Below are 22,822 nucleotides of genomic sequence, written 5' to 3'. Positions count from 1 at the left end.
CTAGACCTCGTCCAGGGGTAATTTTGAGGCAGGCTGAGGGTAAATTAAGTAAATTAAACAAATTAAATCCACGAAATTCACGATCGGTGGAACTGTATCGATGGAGATTAGCGCACTGGGGCCTTTTTATGGTCTCTTTTCTCCTTTTTCCTCTCTTTTCCCCCTAACTCCTCCTCGGAAACGATTTTCTCCATCAAAAGGCCTTGCGTGCCCCCCCCCCGAAGACTCTCCTTTACCTTCTCAACCCACGTTCCTTTGATACTATCACTGACCACCGCTTCACTCGTTCAGCGGGCATTCATTCTTTTGTGTGGTTGATATTATCTTTCCAACATGAAGGGATCTCTTTTCGCCGCCGCGGCCATGGTGGGCTCTGCCATGGCCGACGGTGTTCACCGTCGTCATGATGCTTTCCACCAGCGTCGGGATGCTTCTTCCAGCGCCTGGCCCTCGGTCTCTCCTAGCCCTTCCAGTGCTTCGAACGATGAGATGTGTGGCTGCACCACCAAGGTCATCACCTACTACGGATCCGCTACCCTGGTCCCCATTGAGACCTCGACCCCCGTCCCCGTTGAGACCTCGACCCCTGTCCCCGAGTCCACCACCACTCTGACCAGCACCGTCAGCTCAACCAGCACCAGCACTCTGACTGTGACTGTTTCGGCTTCTCCCACCCCAGTTAGCACCAGCCCCGCTAGCAGCAGCGCCCCTGTAGTGCAGCTGCCTACACCCGGTGTCAGCACTTTCTCCACCACCGGTGTCTACACCATCCCGGCCACCACCATCACCGTCACTGATGCTACCACTGTCTGCGGTGCCACCTCCACTGACCTCCCCAGCGGTACTCACACTTACGGCGGTGTTACCACCATCGTCGAGACTGCCACCACTGTCACCTGCCCTTACGCCACTGTCAAGCCCTCCGGCACCACCGTGACCAGCGTCATTGAGACTACCACCTACGTCTGCCCCGAGGCTGGTACCTACACCGTTGTTCCTCCTACCACCACCGAGGTTCCCACCAGCACCGTCCTGGTCTACCCTACCCCCCACACCATCACCCCTGGTACCTACACCCAGACCGAGTCCACCATCACCGTGACCCGCACCGACTACACCTACGTCTGCCCCGCTCCCACCGGTGGCCTCGCCTCCACCACTGCCCCTGCTCCCACCGTTCGCGCGACTACCACTGCTGCCCCCTCCAGCACCAGCAGCACCGCCGCCGCTACCAGCACCAGCGCTCCCCTCGTTCTCGGTGAGGGCCAGTACGGTATGACCTACTCCCCTTACACCGAGGGTGGTGACTGCAAGACCAAGCAGGAGGTTGCCAAGGACCTCAACACCATCAAGTCCAAGGGCTTCAACCTCATCCGTGTCTACTCCACCGACTGCTCCAGCCTCGAGTTCATCGGTGACGCCTGCAAGGACCTCGGTCTCAACATGATCCTCGGAGTCTTCATTGACGGCTCCGGTATCTCCGGCGCCCAGGAGCAGGTTGATGCCATCTCCAAGTGGGCCCAGTGGAACATGGTCGAGCTGATCGTCGTCGGTAACGAGGCCATCCAGTCCGGCACCATGGACGCCCCCTCCCTCGCCTCCTTCATCAAGTCCGCCGGTTCCGCCTTCAAGGCTGCCGGCTACAACGGCAAGGTCACCACCACCGAGCCCGTGAACGTGTGGCAGAACTATGGCCCCTCCTCCCTGTGCGATGCCGTCGACCTCGTCGGTGCCAACATCCACCCCTTCTTCAACGCCGACGTGTCCGCCGAGAAGGCCGGTGACTTCGCCAAGCAGGAGTTCGAGTACCTCAACAAGATTTGCGGTGGCAAGGAGGTCATCAACCTCGAGACCGGCTGGCCGAACGCCGGTGACTCCAACGGTGCTGCCATCCCCGGTAAGGCCCAGCAGCTGACCGCTGTCCGGGCTATTGCCAAGTCCGTTGGCTCCAAGTCCATCTTCTTCTCCTACTCCAACGACCTCTGGAAGAACCCCGGTTCTTTCAACGTTGAGCAGCACTGGGGCTGTGCCGACGTCTTCAACTAAGCGTCACGTTGAATGATGGAAGTTTTTTTTTTGAATATTTATTTTTTTAGTTCTGCAAATGCAAAACTTGTACAGGAGGATTGGAGTTCTACCTTTTCTCTGGCGCGGTGGTGGTCTGTCGACTGCAACGAGCCTTTTCTTCCCTTCTTGGATTCTATTTAAATCTTTTGACTCCTTCATGTGGTAGATACATCTTTTATTCCATGTTGTCTACTGACCTTGCACCCACCCTCGATCTCCTTGTGAATGTTGCTAGTCTTGTGTATATTTTATTCATGCTTCTTACGATCTTGATCTGGGTAGTTTTGTATTTCCAGCGTAGTCTTAACAGTTATGTATCAGCATGACATTCCCAGTCAATAGTAATTGGCCAGGATCACCGTGCTTTAGATATTTCTATATTTGTATACAACAAGGCGCTCATACTCGGATTCACATGGGATCTCCAAGACTCATCCAATCACCGCCCAATAATATGTGGCACAGTGGCAGTGCATCGATTGCCAACCAACCCGTGCAGATCATCCGCGATATCGTCAGCCTCCCTCTGACTTCCAACCCGAAGACATAACTAGACAGAACCTCTAAAGCCGACTACAGCCTCCAACTACAGCCTCCAAGGCAAGGAAGACCTCACCACTTTATCTCTCTGTATCTCATAATCCATATACAGAAATAGCCCCCGCTACGCCCTCATCCTCAACTTCCCTCCCAATCAAAACCAGAACCAAACGAATCCAACCTTCCAAAATGCCCTTCCCCTTCGAAACCTCCCCATTCTACCAACGCCCCTTCCTAATAGCCTGGACATGCATCCACAACCTCTTCACAATAACCGTTTTCGCCGTGATCCCCATTCTCGCTGGTTTAGCCATCGTCCTGGGGATCTGTTTCATCGTCTTCGCTATCCTGGCTGGAGTATTCAAGTGGGAGCTTGGTTCAAAGGAGGATAAGGCTCGGAGGAGGAAGGAGAGGGAGGAGAAAGAGAGGGCGGAAGGGAAAATGAGCAATGCAGAGCAGACAAGTACTGTTCTCTCTGTTGAATCTGAAGCGTCTGGTGGACTAGGCTCGGGTGGTGGTGCGATTGATGTTGCTGCACTCGATGCAAAGGCGAGGCTGGAGATTGAGCTTGAGTTACTTGCGGAGATGGTCGCTATTCGGAGGGAAAGGTTAGAGAATATGAAGTGATGTTTATTTACTTGGGTCTGGGGGTGGGGGGTTTGTATTTCCAAGCTGCATCGACTATCTGGAATTGGTGGAAGCGCCACAAGGCCTTATGACCTGGACGATGCGGTTCACCCGCTCACTACTTGCAGTGATTCATTTCGCTACATTCTACCGCAACTGTGAGGGACTGGTTAGGTTTAGGTTGGTTCGGACAGTATTTACTTCGGTGGATGATGGCAGAGGAGCTGCTGCCCGTTGTGACTCGCTTTACCGAAACACTTTTTATGTTGAGCGTAATCCAATCACTTCTAGCTCTTGATTCTGGACTTGATAGGAATTGATACACATTGATTCCATGTTTAATCGCGATCTGGCTAATGTCCAGGTGATTCCAGCGAAGACGTCCACCATCCAATAACTTGTATGTTCCACGTTAATAGGAACCTAGAGATGACAGGCCCAGGCAGGATACAGTGGAGCTGCCATCGATTGTCCCTCGCCAGTATCTCGGATAGTCCGTCCAAAGTTTGATATGGGCGGCTAGATTGGCCCAGATATTCCGAAGGTAGTTGCGTCCTACCTCCGAAGAGTTCTTGACATCGATGATCTCATATGTCCACCTCATCTCACGGAGGACAAGTGTTCCCACTTCGACCAGCGTGGCTGCTTGCGCAATCTCCCAGAAGCACTTGTACATGGACTCGCGAGACTTCGCGTCGATCCAGAAGATGCCACCAGGGTAGCAGTCGCGCTGAGTGAACACGTACTGGCGCGCGAGATGTGTCTTCCCAGCGCCTGGGACGCCAATGATTAATACAGACATTGTCCACCGTGTGCCCCCTCGCTGTCATCGTCAGATGCAGAGGTTGAGAAGTCAGAGGATTGGGTAGCAGTGGTCCAGTGGTCAGTGAAGGAGGAGTCAGGGAGCGAGGAGCCAGTGGACAAGACCGAGAGAACGACAGTCCCCGTCATTGCCCACACCCATGCTCCTCCTGTTCTTACACACCGGCACCTGGACCACAATTCCACGCATGGGGCTCTAGCACCCAAACATGAGCATCGGTCAGAGTTCGATCCGAACTTGGATACCCCGCGAGGACTACATGCAACCAACGGGTTCACCAAGCCCGAGGCGGAATACTCTGCGCCTGTTCCGCGTGCGCCGCTTCGGAAACCATTCCCACCCGGCGTGGACTTGGAGCAAGTCAATCGGGCTGCAGCCGAGATCGACCAAGCCGAGAAGAGCGATGTTGAAAGTCCTGGTTTCAACGCCGAGCAGCAACGGTATCAGGAGAAAAGTCACAAACGATCGGTGGAGAGCAGTCGTGCGGAGGAGGTTCGACGAAAGGTACAGTCTGAAATCACTTACCTCCAAATGACACGTATTGACCCATGTTTGGCGTCGCCGCCGTGATTTCCTCGCCGAACTAGCCAAAAGCTTCGAGCGACAAGCCCTGTTGGGTACCGACCGATTCCGAGGGCATCACGAGGGTGCTGTCATGGCCGAGGTTCAGCAAAAGGAGGTTCAGGACGAGAAGGAACGCAAAAAGGACATGCAACGCAAGCGTCGTTGCGAGGAAGTCCTATGGGGAAGAGCCTGACTCCCATGCAAAGTCTCTCCACTTTCCCTTCGTATTTCGTCTCTCCTGGTCGGACTTCGCTGTCCGGGACCACTTTTGGCACACCGTCACGCGCAACGAGCCTGCCTCCGTGGGCGCTCTGGTAGACGTTTATGTCGTACGTGTTTTTGACCAGCACATGGTACACATAGACCGTTCTTGTCTGCCCATACCGGTGCGCACGACCAATTGCCTCCACCTCCCCCACTCTTCGCTTCCCGCGCATCCAACGTTAGCTCCTCCACGGCTCCACCCCAATCTCCCGGCCTTTCCAAAAACAGCGCACACCTTTCCAATGTGTTGACCACCGGCGAAGTAATTGAATGCATCGACCAGTCCTGGTATGAGAACGGTACGACAAGGATCTTGTCACCATTCTGGATCTCCGAAACCGACATTCATTTTCTGGCGGTATGGATAGGTCGTAGTTCGAAAATCGAACCTCATCACACGCCCATCAGCATTGGCATCGATCCAGAATATGCGCTATCATACTGATGGTCCGCGTTACCCACGGTCGAGCGGTTCGTGGTGGAAAGTATAGGACGCAGCGACGCACGGGTCTGGTTTGTTCTGAGGCTGATCTCTGATAGGTTTGATTGCCATGGGCAAGGTTTGAGGTGTGTAAGGCGTCATTGCTGGTGGGTCGACTATGGGCAAGGCATATCCCCATATCATGACGCGCAGTTCAGCCTGATCCAAGAATTACTTGACCAACTGATCAAATCCATCCGTCACTCACGACTAATCGGAGACCCCACTCGTGCTAACAGATGGCAGACCATTTCAAACAGTTTTCAATGGAGTGCGGATCCTGACTATGTCTTCCAAGACGGTATGTCCTTAATGGCACACACCATCGTGAAGTCAACAATCAGAGAGGTAAAAGTGTTACTCCCTCATGGGGCTGACACAGGTTGTCTCGCCTCCCTAGAAAGGCGACAGAAGGGCTTGAGCTCAGCGCAGAGCAGGAACATCGTGCGAGCACCGATGTGGTACTCGTGTTTCCGTGGGCGGTCTGGATATGTCAGTCTAAACTCCCAAGTTAAGAGGCGTGGAGATCGGGAAGAGTGGATTCCATGTAATTCTCTGTCTTACATTTCACGCTGAAGTTTGAAGCACGAGTGACGGTGCTTTACTTCTTGGGCACAATGGCAGCTTCGATGGAAGATACTGCTGCATCGTAGCAGGCAGGTCACTTGTTGGTGCCGCATTCTTTCGGCCCGATATGAGTGCGTGGGGTTGCCATAGCAGGATCTGCAAGCGGTATGTCCCCATAGCGTGCAGCGGAAGATGGTATCTTGACACAAGATCGTTGTCAGCCAGGCCAGTGTGGGTCATGGCAAGGCAGGTATGTTGAGGCGGCGAGGTTTGTTGATTGACGCGTGCTTCCAACCTTCTGGTAAAGAGAAGCACAAGATGGATAATGCCAAAGAAGATAAAACAAACGATAAAACGCGAGAGAAAGGATGGCCAAAGCGATGAACAACGGTGGTTGGAAAGGTCAAGAATGAAAGGAGAAGAGGCACCAGGACAGAGAGTTAAGTAGCTTTGAAAGAGGCGGGACGATCGGTCACGAGCCTTTAGTCACGGGCCTTTGGTTACCGCCTTTCATAGCAATAAACGAGGCTATTCCCACGTGCCATTTTGGGGAAAGGGGAACAGCGTGATACCGCCTCAACAGGTCGAATACCCTCGACCTAATTACCAGGTGACGTCCTATCTTCGCTATATTCCCTTGATCATGTCTATAACCTCCGGAAAAATGTTGCTACGGCTCCGACTACTAACAAGAGATCATAGTATCCGAGTTTTTCTATCCATACAGCGTAACAGCCCAGGTTTGGTCAAAGGGATAGGGTAACAGCCGTGCGGCGCCGGCCCGTGCCGGATTAGGGTCACGTGTGCATGTGACCCAATACTTGTTTGCACACTTTGCACCGCTCCCTCCCTGTGCCTACTTTCATGTTTGTTCAGGCTTCTGATGGATTGCATCTGGCCCAGCCAAATTGAATCCGTTTTGGCTTCGGTCCTTCACAGATAGAACATTGGCATTTGACAGTGCCCGCTCTGGAGTGAAATATGAATGCATTCTCCGCTCAAGACATGCGGAGGCAAGAGAGTGCAGATGGGGCTGGGACTCAGGAAGTGGATCAGAGTGATCTCAACCGAGTCCATCCCGGGCGACGCCCAGTTCGATGATCGTGAGAAAGGCCATCTTTGATTGGGTTCCATTCCACGGCGGGGTTTCAAGGTTGTCGTTGAATCCATCAGAGAGGTTGAATCCATCAGAGCATCAGAAGCCACCACGCCGTGTCACCGCCCAGATGGACTTTATCTCCAAATGCCCGCTACCATGCTATCGCCGTTGGTATAGCTTACAGGTGCAAACTGTATAAACTATGTGATCGCCTATGCCTAACCCTCATAAGAGAGACTGGGGCGTCGGGATATTGGGGGTGTTTACCATATACAGGTCAATGTCCTTCCACTTCAACGCATCATCTTCCGCTTCATAACAGGAAGACAGTACAAGGGTTCCAGGTCGGGCTGAAGTTGAAACCGTCATCTTTCGCAGCGTGTTCAATTGAAAAAGGACACGGACTGTGGGAAAGGCTATACCACAGGCATCTACTAAATGATTCGTGATAGCGAACACCTCGTTGATGCTAAATGGCAGCTGCTCTTTCGCGGTCTTATCAAGGTCGTGCTCTATGGCCATTGTTTGAGCCAGCTATTGGAGTACGTAAATTAACGTATATCGTATCATCACGATATCGGACTATTGAATCTCCTCTCCTGTAGGTAGTCCCACTACTCCCAGTGGCGGACCTGGTTCGCAGACAGGTTCGCGTTTCTCGCTCTTCAGTAGATACCGGATTAAAAATGGGAGAAGACCAATGGGCATGATGTCTGGGTGAAGTGTGAGCCTCAACACAACCTCACGAAAGCACCATGTGACACGACGCTCCAATGCGCTCGCCTTAAACCATCCGTTCATGTCCAAGGTCCAGGTATAGCAAGCGCTTAGGTTGTTCCAAGGCGGTAGGTCATATGGTCGCGTGCTTAGTCGTGCCCTCTCTCCCTCTCACTTCATCAGTTCATCTTCCACTTTCTCAATCCATCCCCCATCAACTTCCATCCCCGGACCACTCATTATCCCCACAACGAGGTTCCTAATTAATTTGATGCGCGGAATCGATTGATGAGGCGCTTCATGTTGTCCGAGTGGAAAATCAAGGGCCCCAAGCGAGTCCTTCCCTCGGAAGCCTCGCTGCCTCGTGGGGGCCTCGGCCCCTCGCCTCTTTCGGTAAGTATCCCGCCATCTCTTTTCAGCTCTTCCATCTCCTTCATCTCTTTCAAATGGATCAGCCCGAGTCTGCAGACAATCTCCATGACGAAAGTTGATACTGACGACTGCAGACGACGCGGCAACAGACGGAGCCATCGCTTCCTATCCGACGATCCACGAGGGACGGAGCCCCAGCTGCTCACAGCCTTGAACATAGGCATCACAAACAATTTGCAATGCTCGAGTGCCTATGGAATCCTTGAGAATCGGCAGGAGACTCTATACCGTAAGTACCGGGCAGTCGTCCGACAAGGACCCAAGTCCATCCTTGAAATCTCGATACTTACTCCTTCCCAATAGTGTCTGAGTCCTGCCATGAGCTCGGTGGCTGCAGTTGAGCAGGGACCTCGATGACCACCGTTGGTCCGCCGTCGAGTAGAGGAGCCGAGTGCCATCATCGATGCGCGTGCAAGCTGCACACGGTCACATCACGCCGCCCAAGGCCGGAGAACAGTAAGCCCACCAGACTTCCAGGTACTCCTATTTGTACCTTGCACTTTGGTTGGTTTTTAATAATTCAACGTCTAGGATCGACGTCACATTTTCCTGGAGGCCTCACTTGGCGTCGCCGTGACACAGGAAGAGCTGATGAGTTCTTCAAGGCCACACAACGTGCCTCGATCAAACGCGATGTTCTAACCATTATAGGCCCGGCTGTCAATCTGCGGAGAAGCCAGTGACATTCTGCCATGCCGGTACGTGACCCCAGTCATGATAATAAGGAATGGGTATCTGATAGGATTCAACAGTGGTTCAAGGAAAGAAAGATCTGGTGAACTCATGTCACCAGAATTCAGTTATGATCCGACCTCCTGAGGAGCGACCCAAGGTACGATCAACGAACGCCTCTCTAGTCCCCTTCAAGCGGCAATACTGACTGACTGCAGGTGTTTTTTACAAGCGGTCGCTTTGCAGGATCGCAGGCACCATTTCCTCGCCCAGATGCCGCCAGTACCCTGCGTGGCGCCGTCACCAGCACCACCCAGCAAGGTAAGAGCTCCTGCCTTCTGGCCCAAAAAATGGATCTGACCTTTTTCACAGGTGTGGATAGCAATGGGTCCCAAAGCCAAGATACGGTTGCGCCAGGACACACCCGGAACCGGTTGAACGTGCACCACGCATCTCAAATGATCCTTCCTCGCGCATCTGCTTCTTGGGATACTCTGGGGTTCCTCTTGCTTCCTGTGCCATGGCTAGTTGCATCCTCGCTTGGCTGTCCGGCTCATCGTCCTCGCCCATTGGAGGGAACACTTGTCCCCCGTGAGATGAGGTGGACATATGAGATTATCGATGTCAAGAACTCTTCGGAGGTAGGACGCAACTACATTTGGGATATCTGGGCCAATCTAGCCGCCCATGTCAAAATTTGGACTGACTACACCCGAGATACTGGCGAGGGACAATCGATGGCAGCTAGCAAAATGGATGAGATTCATAATCTCTGGTACAATCTGACAGAGAACGACCTCTCCGCTGGAATCAGGATATTAGCCAGATTGTGATTAATCGTTGAATCAATATGTATAAATGCCTATCAAGTCAAGAATCAAGAGCCAAAAGTATTTGGATTACGCTCAACATGAAAAGGTGGTATGGTACATGGAATTCAAAACAGGGAGCAGCTCCTCTGTTGTTGTCCAACCAAGTAAATACTGTCCGAACCAAAACCTAACCAGTCCCTCACAGTTGCGGTAGAATGTAGCGAAATGTATCTTTGCAAGTAATAAACCGGTGACCCGCGCCGTCCAGATCAAGCGCTTGCTATCTGGACCTTGGACATAAACAGATCGTTGAAGGCGAGTGTATTGGAGGGTTGTGTCACATTGTGCTTTCGTGAGGTTGTGTTGAGGGTCACACTTCACCAGGACATCATGCTCATTGGTCTTCTCCCGTTTTTAATCCGGTATGGTACCTACCAACACGATACATGGGATTGTGTAGTGTCCTGCGTTGACTGGAGGGATTGCTAATCGATTAAGACCAACTACAAGCACTGAGAGCAGCTGCAGAACGGAGGGAAAATGGGTCGTTTGATCGATGGTGAATGCACCAAACGACATTCAACACGCTGCAGGGGCCAATGACCCGTATCATTACGCCTGGGCAGCATACTTGAATGTGTTTCCGAACACCTTGGCCGCCTCTTCAACATCAACGGGAAACAAACGTACGGTGGGCTTCCTTGTAAGTCTTCGTCTTGTCCATACATGTCAATTCAATAATTATATACGGGCATCAGCTAGATACAGATAAGTGAAGGCGTTGAATGCAGAGGTGTTTTCCTGTCACCTCCAACCCAACAAAAAGGCACCAATCACGGTGACTGCGATAGATACAACTGTTTACACAGTATTATGCATGCAATTCCAACTTAGAACGCTTCACATGTCTGTTCACCACATTAGCATCTTGTCATCAGACATAGGATCGTGCTCGACAGGAATAGCTAGGAACTTACACCATTAGAACCGCAAGTAAGTCCCTCACAGCAACATCCCTCACCAGCACAATTCGAAGCTGTGCAAACCATAGTATCCTACAAATCATCAGCAACCGTCTCTCTCGTATATAGTTTCGCGCAATCTCACAGATTGACATGAAATCGCAGCCTTAGGATATGCTTCCGGCAGTGCAACGGAAAGCGTAGCAAGGAAACCGAGGATAAGGACGGAAGCGCGCATTGTGAGGTGTTGAAAACAAGAAGAGCTGGATATGGGGTATCTAGCAGAATGAGTAGCGAGTATCAGCGACCGGGTCAAATAACGGTGAGAGATGCTGCAATATCGCGAACGGGTGGATATGCAAGGGCGACTAAACGGTGTGGATTGACTTACCTTTGCGCAACAAGAGAGATCAAGCGATGAAATTGAGCTGAAATCAAATCATGGGGTATTTCAGGTCGAAAGCGAAAAAAAAAAGCATTAGGGCTGGGCCCGTTGAAGTCTTATAGCTTTCGTCGACTTGGAGAAGTAATGACACAGGCCACGCGCGGACGCGATGATCCATCGCTGTCTTGCCTGAAACACCGGCCCCGGAGGATCTGCAGGGGTAAACTGCGGGATCGATCGGCGGTGATTGGGGGGCTGGCTTGTCATAGTGTTATCAGGGATGCTCTAGTATGTATCGTGGAGGCCAGATCTGTGCGAGAGCGATGTACAGCTATCTTTGTATACGGAGTACTGCGTAGATGTTTATGTTGTACAATATGCCTCATCAATGGCACCGGGAGCGACGCTCAATTCTACTACCTATAACAGTGACGTCAGCATCGTGAAGAAAGATGTTGTTGGCTCAACCTGCCTGGCAGACGGTGTGTAGAACGAGAACATGACTAGGCTAGCCACTGACTTCATTGCGGAGTACAAGGCCAGTGATAACATGTCGTACATACGAAGACAAAGAAGCGGCTGTGTGACTCGCGAGTCTGTCCCTATCGAGGATATGTGTCTGCCATTTTCAGGGTTAGAGTCTAGACCACAAGCGTTGACCCAGTTCTGACTTGAATAGTGGCTCACAGCGACGCGGCTGGCGATGGGCATGTCACCAGGCTCTTGACATGACTTTAGCAAGGGGTTCGCGGGGCGGGGCCTACTCTTGCAGGCTTGGCAGTGACGGAGCTTGCGTGGGCGGCCCAGTGGGGAAAGGATAGGCTGCATGGTGGGTCGTAGGAGCTATTCTTGGGGGCTGGGGCCCCTGGTGGAAGAGGCGAAGGTTATAGGGAGGTATCTTTTCTACAGTAACAAGACTGTGAAGACAGAGCTGGATAAGAATGAAAGTCTAGGCCGTTCGAGCACCTAGCCGTAGATGATGTGTGGCGCATCGAGGGATACCAAACTAATCATAGTGGGAGGTCAATGTACTCAGCATATTCGAATTGACAAAACTATCAGACGAGGTCGTATATCAAATCAATCTGCCCCATTTGACAGCAACCAACCCGCAGCAGCCTAAGTCGCACGCTGCTCATACTTCTCTCTCAGACCCTTCAAAACAACCTTTACCAACCCACCAAGCGTCGCCGCCCGATTAATTTCAACCGTGGCAATCTCCACACCCAGCGACCTCCTCAGCCAATTCCTAACCTCAATAGCCATAAGCGAGTCCACCGCCATACCTGCTATAGCCTCAGTATCCTCCGCACCATCCTGACCCTGCTCCTGCGCCTCTCCCGTAAGATTATGACTGATGAACTTGCCCAGCTCCGCCATCAGCGCCAGCTCAGTCTCCCGTTTACTGGTCAACGACGGATCAGCCTGGATCTGAGCAAGAAGGGCCTTCAACGCGTTCGCATGAGAAGATTGATCTCCAATGCCCGCATTGGTAGACTCGAGGTTTGGATAGATCGAGAAGCGCGCGTCGCGGCCGCCGAGGAATATTCCCTTCGGCAGATCCGCGAGGCGTCGGGTGTGGGCCAAGCCTATACATATAGCTCCCGTAGTACTAGAAGAGACGACTGGAGATATTTTGATTGCTGCGGCGAGTCCGTCAATCACTTCAGCTTCGTGGAGCACTTGCAGCCCGATGGATTGGACTCTCTGGTTGAAGCGGGGGTTGCGGCTTGCGGCTCCTACATCGCCGACGACGCCGAGGTGCAGGATAGAGGACGGGAGTCCCTGCCGTCGTCGGTAACGGGTAAATGCGTCGAGGAATGATGTTGCTGCTGCGTAGTTGGCCTGTCCGGTATTCCCACAAATGCCGGAGATGGAGCCGAATACAACGAAGAAATCCAGGGAGTGTTTCGCGGTGGCGTGGTGCAGATTCCAGGTGCCGGTGACTTTCGGAGCGAGAGCGGCTTCCCATTCCTCGTGGCTCATCTCTAAGAAGAGACAATCCTATCATTGGAAGAGAGATTAGACATTATACTTGTTGTGGTGACAGTGCGAATAAGAGGGTAATTACCTTCAAGTCAAGGGCCATCTGAAGGACGCCAGCAAGAGGCCGAGTGCATGTGGCAACAGCGTCCTTAACCACCTTGAGGTCTGTGACGCTACCTGCTATGCAGATGACATGACATCCTTGCGCCTCAAGTTCGCGAACAAATGCTTGATCCTCCTCAGACTTGCCTGCCGACCGTGAGAGGAAGACAAGCTCTCGGGCGTTCTGCTCGACCATCCACGTCGACACCGACCGTCCAATACCACCGAGCCCCCCGACAATCAGGTAGGCGGCATTAGATCGGAAAGATGGGTGCACCTTTACGGTGGGAAGAGGCAGTTCCTCCACGGAGATTGGCATACGTACCACTATTTTACCGATGTGAGTACCAGCCTGCATATACCGGAAGGCGCTGACGACATCGACTGCATCAAATAGTTTGATAGGTGTGATCGGTGCAATTCTCCCTTGACGATACCAATCGGAAAAGGTTGCCAGAGTTCTGCGATGTGTCAGTGAGATGCTTTGCGACCGAAAGTCTCTGGAACGTACCTTTTGAGAATCTCTGGAGTGTCCTTACAAACCTGTGCGAGATCGACACCGAAGAATGATCGGTTGGCCTCGAATAGACTCATATTAAGCATGCCATGACTTATAAAGTCACGTTTCCCCAGCTCGATCATCCGTCCAAACTTCGCAACGCATTCCCATGATGCGTGGAGGAGGTTGCCTGATAATGAATTTAGCACTATGTCAACTCCCCGTCCGTTAGTGACACGCATTAGGTCTGGCTGGAAGGACGTGTTGCGAGAGTTGAAGATGCGCTCTCGCGGTAAACCAAAATTCTCCATCAAATGGGCCACCTTGGTGTCGTTGCCGACGGTGGCATAGATCTATTGCTGGAAATTAGCCATGACCTCTATGTCAGCCATGGGGAGGGTTGAATATTAACCTCGGCACCAACAGCCCGGCATACGTGAAGCGCAGCTAATCCGACACCGCCGCAGGCGGAGTGGATGAGAACGGACTGGTCTTAGTCAGTCACTGTTAAACACGAAACAACAAGAAGGTGACTTGCCTGGCCTTTCCTCAAGGCACCGATCTCAAGCAGGGAATAGAGCACAGTGATGTAGGCTGTTAGCATCGTAGCAGCGTCTAGCATGGACAATCCTTCCGGCAGCTTGAGACAAGCTTCCTGAGGCACCACGACATTTGAGGCCAGGACCCCAGAATGCATCAAGACGACGCGGTCACCGATAGATATTTCCGTGACATCTTGTCCAACTTGAAGCACGGTGCCGCTACCTTCGAGGCCAAGGTCTTCTTTGGTCCCGAAGAAGCCCATTGCAACCATCATATCCTGGATCACGCTTCGTTAGCAAATTCCAAGCCGTTAGTTCAAGGAAATAGAAAACCGACTTTGAAATTCAAGCCTATGTGGTCCATCTCCACTTCGACCTGCCCAGCCCCCAAATAATAGGAGGGATCTTTCTCAGCCCAGTATAATGTATCCAGTAGCCCGTAAGCCGTTAGGGTTAGCTTCCTGGAGGCCTCTGCCCGAGGTGGATTTGCGAGTTGCTTGATAAGAGGTGTCCAGTGGAACCGGCCGACGTTAATGTCACCTCTATGCAAAGCGAACTCATACTCCGGATCGGGGGGTAAGAGCTCTCGGGATCTCTGTATATGCTCACACAGCTCGATGACAGTTTTTGCGGAAGCCGTATCCAACGTAGGGATCTCAAGTACGGAGATATCAAGCAACAGCTCCGACCGTAAAGTCCGGGCAAGCCCGTGAATAAAGCCAAATGATGGATCCGAGCAGGTGAGCGAGGTTGATCTCGTGACCCAAAGAACTTTGCACTCTTGCACTTGTTCTATGTAACGTTGGAACACCTCGAACTCCTGTTTGGGTAGAGTGCTTAACGGAGTCCCCTCAATGTCCAACAGAGATACGACAAATTTGCCTTTGGGTGCGGGTTCGTCCAGCCTTGTCCAGACAGGGGTGTAGCCTTGGTCATGGAAAAGCAACTCGACCTCAGCTGCCCACTGCGAAAGGGCATTGCTGCCTTTGAGTAACCAGATTTCCATCGGATCGTGCATCTTCTGGTCCATGGGTCGGGACAGCATGCTGGCAGATATATGATATGGCGGTTTTTGATCGTAAGCCACAGTGTCGGTTCCGGTGAAGCCTGTAGCTCGCAACTCTTGATCCCACCGTTCAGGTGAGATGTACGGCTTTTCTGCTCGTTCGGCTTCCTCGCCAAGCCACCAGCCGCTGAATACTCCCTATTGAAGACATAAGCAAGATAACGGATTTGAAGATACACTGAGCCTACCATGGTAAAATCTGCAATTAGGATATCTGTAGATGCATCAGTTTAGTCTGTCACATCTGATGTGTTGAACATACCTGGGCTAATTTCATGTAGTAGAAAGCGCCCAGTGGGCTTGAGCAAACTATGGACATGACTGAGCGTAGAACGTATATTGGGAGTGGCATGGATAACCTATTGTAGAGACTTAGTATCATGCTGCTGGTTTTATATCCGAAGGTTCTGTCAGCCAGAAACTCACATTAGAAGCGATGACAAGGTCAAAAGTGTGAGCATCAAATCCTTGTTCGAGAGGATCTAGTGTAATATCAAGAACTTTGTAATCGATGCACTGCTCATTGGCAAATTTCTCTTTTGCCGTGGCCATGAATCCGGAGGATATGTCAGTAAAAACATACTGTTCATACATACGCTCCCCGCCAGCGGATTTGAGCAGATCTAGAGCCATGGCTGTTCCAGAACCAGTGCCTGCGCCAATCTCAAGGACCCGTAGGCTCGGGTTTGAATGACACAGCAAAGGGAGAAAGGGGCTCCAGTCAGCATACTGCGTATGTGCCGCATGGAAGCGGTGCAGCAGGTTGTCTTGCATAAGGACCTCCAGGGGATTGCTCTCTTCCTTCAGGAATGCTGCGCTGTTCTCCGAAACAACCTGAATACAGTCCGCAAGGGCAGTATCAAAGGTAAACTTGGTTCCAGCGAGCACGTCTCGTATCTTTTCTTGTCTTTCTGCAGAATTCATCAATGCCCATTGAGCTGATTCGGGGTAGATGGACTGCTTTCCAGAGGTTTGCATATTTTCAGCTGCGCCCAGAATGAATTTCTTCCATTTAGCGAGGTGCGGTAACGTTGGCTCGAGGTCTCGGATTCTTTCAGCCGTCTCCAGGACATAAAGCGCGGATAGCTGGCCCAAAGCTTTGATATTCATCGCTTGTACAGTGAAGGCTTGTGGCGTAGATAAAAGTGCCGCTGGGGATATTGAGTCGACATTTGGTTTCCACTCGAGATGGGTTACTGAGCCCGCGGGTCCAGTGCCAGCATCTACTTGATCATTTTCCAAGGCGAAAAGATAGGCTCCTTGAATAGACAGAACCACTCGATCATCAAGCATAGCTATGGTATCGCCCATCTGGCCGTCCCGTACACCGCTCTTGGTTCGAGCGTTTGCTGTCATAGGTGGACCACCTAGTCCGACAAACAGAGAATCAATCATTGCTGGAACGTATATTGTGCTGAGGTGACGCGTCAATCCCTGAGAGCAAGCCACGCCCATAAGCTGAAGACCCTGGTCAATTGCAGTTGGATGCAAGGCATATCTGCTTCCGGGTAGTCCACGATTACCCATGATAGTCGCGGTTGCTCTCAACCCCGTCGGATCGGCTGTGATCTCCTCAAGGCCCTGGAACTGGGGGCCATATTCTATCCCGCTTCTCTGAAGCACACGGTATAATCCTTCGGGCGGCACAGCTCTCTCATAAGGAGATATTGACCATGGCTCTGGGGGATGATCATATCCAGCTCTCACTTGACCCTGACAATGAATTGTCCACCGTTCACCGTCATGGACCATAATCCTGAATCCATACCAGCCGGATGGGACCCTGTCAGCCACTTCAACTGGGCTGAGACAAGTCACAATCTCGATCTGATCTCCTTCGTGGAAGAGTAATGGCGTTATAAAGGTTGTGTTGCGCACTGAATAACTGTCATTCTCCTGGTGTATTTGCAGGACAGCCTCGCCTGCCATGGCAAGAAACCCAGCACCTGGGAACGTGACGGCTCCTTGAATGACATGATCTAAAAGCCAGGGCACATTATCCAGTGAGAGTAGGTTGCGCCACGAGGACTCATGATCAGGCGTCTCAACGACGCGAGAACCGAGGATTTCGTGGTGCGGGAACCTGCGCTGTCTCCATTCTCGACTCAGTCGACTCTCACTCCAATAAGGCCGATCATGTTGCCAAGGATAAGGAGGGAGATCTGTTAATGGCTTTCCAGGCTCAATTATCTTTGAAAGATTGACTGCGGCACCGCTTGCAAACACTTGCCCCGCTGTCTTCAGTAGCTGGCTTTGAACGTCCTCATCATACCTGAACAAGGTAGGGATGTAAACCGGTGACTTTACTGCCAATGTTCGGAAGATCTGTCGCAGAGGAGCAGCTAGTGCAGAATGTGGCCCAATCTCTATGAAGATAGGCGATCCACTTGCAGGAATACTCTGAATAGCCTCGGTGAAGAGTACAGGTGATTCCAAATTTTGTCGCCAGTACGACGCATCCAGTTCGCGCGGGTCGGTGATTGTTTGACCAGTTACGCTTGAACAGAAAGGGAGCATATCTTGCTCGTGTTCGATGTGACTGCAGATACAATGCTCATATTCGGAACCAATATGTTTCATGTGGTCTTGGAGATTGTGAGCGAATGTTAACACGGAAAAGAGGAGCCAAGCTGAACCTACCAGAATGATAAGCTATTTTCACTGGAAGCCGGCGACACAATGTATCTGGGCTCCCCGTCTTAATGCTTTTAATCGCACGGTCGACCGAACCATGGTCTCCAGACAAGGTGACACTATTCGGACTATTGTGACAGGCAACTACTACGCCGGGGGTCAGGTACGGTGTCACTTCATCCGGGGAGAGTCCCACGGCCGCCATCGCGCCTAATCCTTCGAGTGGCTTTGCGACCTTTCCTCGATAGTACGCCAGGATAATCGAAGTTTTCATCGTAATGGCTCGGGCGGCATAGGCCGCCACAATCTCCCCGCTGGAATGACCGACAACCGCGGATGGTTGAATGCCCCAGCCTCTAAGAATGTTAACCAGGCCAATTTGAAGAGCAACGCATAATGGCTGAGAGTATTCAGCCTCATTGACTCCTGCAACTGAGCTTTCTTGATTTAATTCATCTATAATGCATGTTAGCTGAGGTGTTTCCTTCATTCCAGAGGTGATTTGAGGGTCTGACCGTGCAGTAACCAATTTGGGGAATCTGGCAATTTCTGCAGTATTTCATCCATTATCTTGATATCGTTTTTGAACTGCGGGAAGTTGGCAAGGAGATGTTTCCCCATTCCAGGCCATTGAGCCCCCTGGCCCGTGAACACAAATATGACATTCGGGGAAGTGACACCGAAGCTAGAAAATGAACCATCTTCTAGAACAGATGCACTAGACCGTAGCACTGCAAAAGCTCGATGGGAAAGATGTGATCTGCGGGCGCTCAAAGTGTACGACAGGTCGTGGAGACGATCCGAGTGATTCTCGACATAGTGGACGATCTGGCGAATACGCTTGCGGAGAGCTTCTGCATTGTGCCCAGAGGCAACCAAGAGATGCGGATTAGACCGATTTGACGCCGTCGGCAGAGAGTCCACAGCAACACCAGGGGGGGACTCGAGGACAGCATGGGCATTGGAACCGCCGATACCAAACGAGTTCACGCTGATTCTTTCAGCTCGATCGACCGGCCATGGAGTCGGCTTTAGAGGAACATGAAGATTCCCCTCAGTGAATGGTATATTGGGATTGGGTGTTTGGAAATGGATATTGGGTGGAATAGTCTTGTGTTCGAGTGCCAAGACGGACTTGATGATGCTTGTGATGCCTGAGGCCCCTTCCGAGTGACCGACATTTGGTTTCACCTGCAAAGTTGTGAGTTACAAGATTCCCTATCTACACCAACGAATAAGGAACACTACTTACTGCCGTGATGTAGGTTTCGTCACGTCCAGTCATCTTCGCAACAACCGATGCTTCGATCACATCTCCCACGGTCGTCCCTGTCCCGTGACATTCAAAGACTGGCGTCTCGTGGATAGCGTCAATCCCCGCGGCTCGATATGCCTGACGAATCAACCTCTCTTGAGATGTAGGACATGGCTGAGAGAAAGTGGGAGTTTTCCCGTCATGGTTGGTCACTGTGGAGCGGATGACAGCGCGAATAGGGTCACTGTCTCGAAGAGCATCCCGCAACGGCTTAAGATATACGCAGTTGATCCCTTCGCCTCGACCATAACCATCTGCATTGGCGTCAAAGGTATGTGAGATACCACTTGGAGACAGTACCGTGTTTTTGGTCATAGCATCTGTCATGGTCGGGCCCCATATAAGGCTGGTCCCGCCCACGAGGGCTGTTGAGCACTCCCCGAATTGCAGTGCTTGGCAAGCCTCATGCAAGCCGACCAGTGATGAGGAGCAAGCCGTCTGAATGGTCATGCTTCAAAATGTCAGAGGTGTCTTGCATAACGGCAATGGCACACTCACCTAGGACCCAGTAGATCAAACCTGTACGACACCTGATTCGCAAGAGCGTAGCCGCCGGTGCCGATGGGGTATACCTGATTTAGATACTGCGGGTCTTTGTGCGATATCTCGAGCCAGTCTTCACCGAAAACTCCAATATAGCATCCGATCTTTTCCCCTCGCCATTTGGTCTCCCCCGCATTCTCCAGGCACTCCCAAACCACCTCAAGCAAGAGCCGTTGCTGGGGATCGAGGCGTCCGGCCTCGTGCGGTGGAATGGAGAAGAAGGCAAGATCGAAACAAGCTGGTTCTTCTTGTAAGAAGAATCCTTTCCTCGGTTCGCTGGAAATTCCACAGTCGACGCTGCTGGATGCCTCGCGAGAGCAGCGCGAGGGAGGCGCCTCGCAAAAGCCATCTCGTTTGTTTACGAGCATTTCCCAGAAATCTTCACCACATCGTACGCCGCCCGGCAACCGCATTGCCATACCGATGATGGCTATTGGCTCCGCGGCTTTCTCCTTGGTGTCTCTGCATGATGGCTGTCCTTGTCCAGTGGTTGAATTCATATTTGGTCGAATGATTGGAGTCTGACACTGGACAAAGGGGGCTGCAGACGGGATCAAACGGACATGGGACTAGGGTATGAGTCTCAGTGGTACGAGATGTGGTCTTTTCAATAACGACCAAATTGACATACATTCTCCTGGTTGGGTCAGAACTTCACATAATATGTACCTACATATCCTGGTTCTGTGGACAGTGAGTGGCACATTCCCTCCGATATTTGCCGCCATCGGATGAATGGAATACACTTAAAGAGGGTCTGGCCGTGTTTAACTTTCTGCCCACTGCAGAGATAGTGCATATGGACGAAGGCCCCCAGCTTGCCCCAGCTTGATTTACGGCCTGCTTAAGCTTGTTCAACGCTACACCAGCCCAGACCTGCACATGTGTGACTGTAACACAATCAGGGACCGAGCTAGAACCTTATCAAAGCTTAATTTCAGGATAAAGCAAACTAGAAGAGATTGGGCAACTCGGACGAAAACGATGTACAACCCTCCGGGTGGTCCAACCGAAGCAGTTGCTTGACATGTGCTCAAGGTAACCCACCATCATCGAGGTATTCATATTGCTGCAGCACTAAAAGTACATTTGACTGGAAGTTACTCTAGGCCATAGCTTGGTGCGACCCAGTTCAGAAAATGGCCATAGAACCGATTAAGACGTTGCAGCCCGATGCTCGCAGTATTCGAAGCTCTATCGTGGCGTCAGTGTTCTACTTAACTTCGTGATGTGGCCACGGAGAGTATGTACTATCTTTCGAACGCCGACATCCCCGCAGCCATGTCTGTTCTTGAATCTAGTCAGGACTAAATGATCAACGAGAAAGGATGGTCATAACGCATGAGAAGAAACTCTCTACTATTTAAATTTCGGCTTGCCTTCAGCAAAGCAGGAACCTGCTAGCTCGGTGAATCTTGGCCAATGACAGTGTTGTCCATCAAACTTGCGAGATAACCATTCAGGTAAATTGCACGACTCTCCCCCGAATGTGTTAGCACACCGTTTTCCATTCGCAACGTATATCGCAAGTTTTCGACCAGGAACCGCAAGTGACTATTTACAAAGATGGAAGTCGAATGGTTTCGAGGACAGGTCGTCTTCCTGACGGGAGCAACCGGAAACCTCGGCGGTTGTCTTGTGTACAAGCTGGCGACTCAGCTCCCAACCGCCAAAATATTCGTTTTGGTGCGGGGTTCTGTCCAGAAGGCGCTTGAAGCATGGGAGCAGTCGATGCCAGAGCAAGTGGAGGACGTAATCTCTACTGGCAAGATCCAATTCCTTCTGGGTGATATGATCCAACCCAACCTTGGTCTATCATCTGCCAATGTATCACGCCTCTGTAATGAGGTAACGGTGGTTATCAACGCTGCTGGTGATATTGCTTTATCGCGCAGTCTTGCGGAAACCATGCCAATCAATTGCATTGCGCACCTGACATTAGCTGGGCTACTAGACAGCTTCACTCAGTTGAAGCGATTCCTCCATATATCAACCACATATGCGACCAGCTTTCTTCCAGACGGCGTGGTCAAGGAGCAAATCTACCCCTTATACGAAGACCCAGTTGAGGAGTTCAGGAAAATCCTCGTGACAGGAGAGTCATCCTACACCAAAAAGTTCGCGGCGCCCTATGCATTGGCCAAACACCTTGCGGAATGTTTACTTTCGAACGGCGACCACAAGTTCCCCATTCTCATCGTGCGGCCTTGCCTCATTTCACCAGCAATCGAAGACCCGTACCCACTCTACGGCAGCGACGGCGCAATACCCGCCCATTCCTTCATTCAGATCCTGCTAAAAGACTCAGAGTACGGGCCTTTGCAACTCGAGAAGGAACTCCCCTCGCAAGTAACCAGCAATGAAATTCCAGTTGACCTCGTCGCGCGTGTCTGTCTGGCTCATGTCGCTCAAGGCACGACGGGTGTGGTCCATGCCAGCGCTGACCTGTACATGGCCCGAACGATCGGGGAACTTTTGGAGCTTATGCACCGTTATGCGCCACCTGGATCGGAAGATCGGATTCGGAAAGCTGGGATTGATCAGGGAGATCTTACGGCTCCTGATTTCTTCAATATGATCCAACAGTTTGCTCGAAACTGGAAAATTGAGTGCGCACGGTCTGCCCACTTGAAGAAATTGCCCGGTCCGCTCGGGCTCGACCTTGCCGATCACGACCCTGAGGATTTTTTTAGACGTCGGACTGAGCTGTTGGCTAAGGTACTTTTTGAAAAACTGGACAATGCCACCCAAGCAGCCAGCAAATTCCATCCGAATATGTCTTAGAGTCATCTTTCGCGACCTACCATGCAAGCTTCAATCATGGGAATGGCAATCTCGAAGATACCATCAATCTTGTGGTTGTACTTGACTACCTTTCTGGGAACGGGTCTGGAGGTGACTGAGGAGCAATACTCGCTGATTGTCGAGGTCACAGCATACTGTTTTGGCGATAGCACAATCACAAGCTAGTCCCGATTAGGCAATAAACCATTAAAATGAGGCATGCGACCTTCGGCCGCTGTGCGAGGTGCGTAGTCAAGCACGTGTTACCCTAAAGAGACGCCCTGGTACCCTGGTATATAATCCGACCGTGGCCCCCAGCAGACTAAGGCGGGAGGGGTA

General features: G+C 51.6%; 6 protein-coding genes across 6 annotated transcripts; 5 read left to right on the top strand and 1 right to left on the bottom strand.

Annotated features, from left to right (window-relative positions):
• Positions 1–333: 333 nt before the first annotated feature.
• btgE (putative cell wall glucanase (Scw11)) lies at positions 334–2,046 on the top strand (the record flags this gene model as incomplete). The annotated part of the gene is made up of 1 exon (XM_056669439.1): positions 334–2,046. One exon carries the CDS (start codon positions 334–336, stop codon positions 2,044–2,046), a length of 1,713 nt encoding a protein of 570 aa, XP_056519269.1.
• A 750-nt stretch (positions 2,047–2,796) lies between these two features.
• N7515_008694 (uncharacterized protein) lies at positions 2,797–3,234 on the top strand (the record flags this gene model as incomplete). The annotated part of the gene is made up of 1 exon (XM_056669438.1): positions 2,797–3,234. One exon carries the CDS (start codon positions 2,797–2,799, stop codon positions 3,232–3,234), a length of 438 nt encoding a protein of 145 aa, XP_056519268.1.
• Positions 3,235–3,815: 581 nt separating this feature from the next.
• Positions 3,816–4,814, top strand: N7515_008693 (Helicase C-terminal; the record flags this gene model as incomplete). The annotated part of the gene is made up of 3 exons (XM_056669437.1): positions 3,816–3,952; positions 4,033–4,595; positions 4,645–4,814. 3 exons carry the CDS (start codon positions 3,816–3,818, stop codon positions 4,812–4,814), a joined length of 870 nt encoding a protein of 289 aa, XP_056519267.1.
• A 3,770-nt stretch (positions 4,815–8,584) lies between these two features.
• N7515_008692 (uncharacterized protein) lies at positions 8,585–9,686 on the top strand (the record flags this gene model as incomplete). Its single annotated transcript, XM_056669436.1, has 5 exons — positions 8,585–8,637; positions 8,833–8,879; positions 8,934–9,013; positions 9,072–9,174; positions 9,226–9,686. 5 exons carry the CDS (start codon positions 8,585–8,587, stop codon positions 9,684–9,686), a joined length of 744 nt encoding a protein of 247 aa, XP_056519266.1.
• A 2,445-nt stretch (positions 9,687–12,131) lies between these two features.
• On the bottom strand, positions 12,132–20,199 carry N7515_008691 (type I polyketide synthase; the record flags this gene model as incomplete). The annotated part of the gene is made up of 13 exons (XM_056669435.1): positions 12,132–13,016; positions 13,084–13,561; positions 13,612–13,952; positions 14,012–14,091; positions 14,134–14,419; positions 14,479–15,345; positions 15,396–15,421; positions 15,470–15,566; positions 15,634–17,792; positions 17,848–18,297; positions 18,357–19,032; positions 19,094–19,607; positions 19,655–20,199. The coding sequence occupies 13 exons, from the start codon at positions 20,197–20,199 to the stop codon at positions 12,132–12,134; spliced, it is 7,404 nt and encodes a 2,467-aa protein (XP_056519265.1).
• A 1,066-nt stretch (positions 20,200–21,265) lies between these two features.
• On the top strand, positions 21,266–22,483 carry N7515_008690 (uncharacterized protein; the record flags this gene model as incomplete). Its single annotated transcript, XM_056669434.1, has 1 exon — positions 21,266–22,483. One exon carries the CDS (start codon positions 21,266–21,268, stop codon positions 22,481–22,483), a length of 1,218 nt encoding a protein of 405 aa, XP_056519264.1.
• Between the last annotated feature and the right edge of the window lie 339 nt (positions 22,484–22,822).

The sequence above is a fragment of the Penicillium bovifimosum genome, assembly GCF_028826915.1.
Source record: "Penicillium bovifimosum strain IBT 22155 chromosome Unknown utg000006l_segment0_segment0, whole genome shotgun sequence".
Lineage (NCBI taxonomy): Eukaryota > Fungi > Ascomycota > Eurotiomycetes > Eurotiales > Aspergillaceae > Penicillium > Penicillium bovifimosum.
This window is presented reverse-complemented; position numbering and strand designations above follow the sequence as displayed.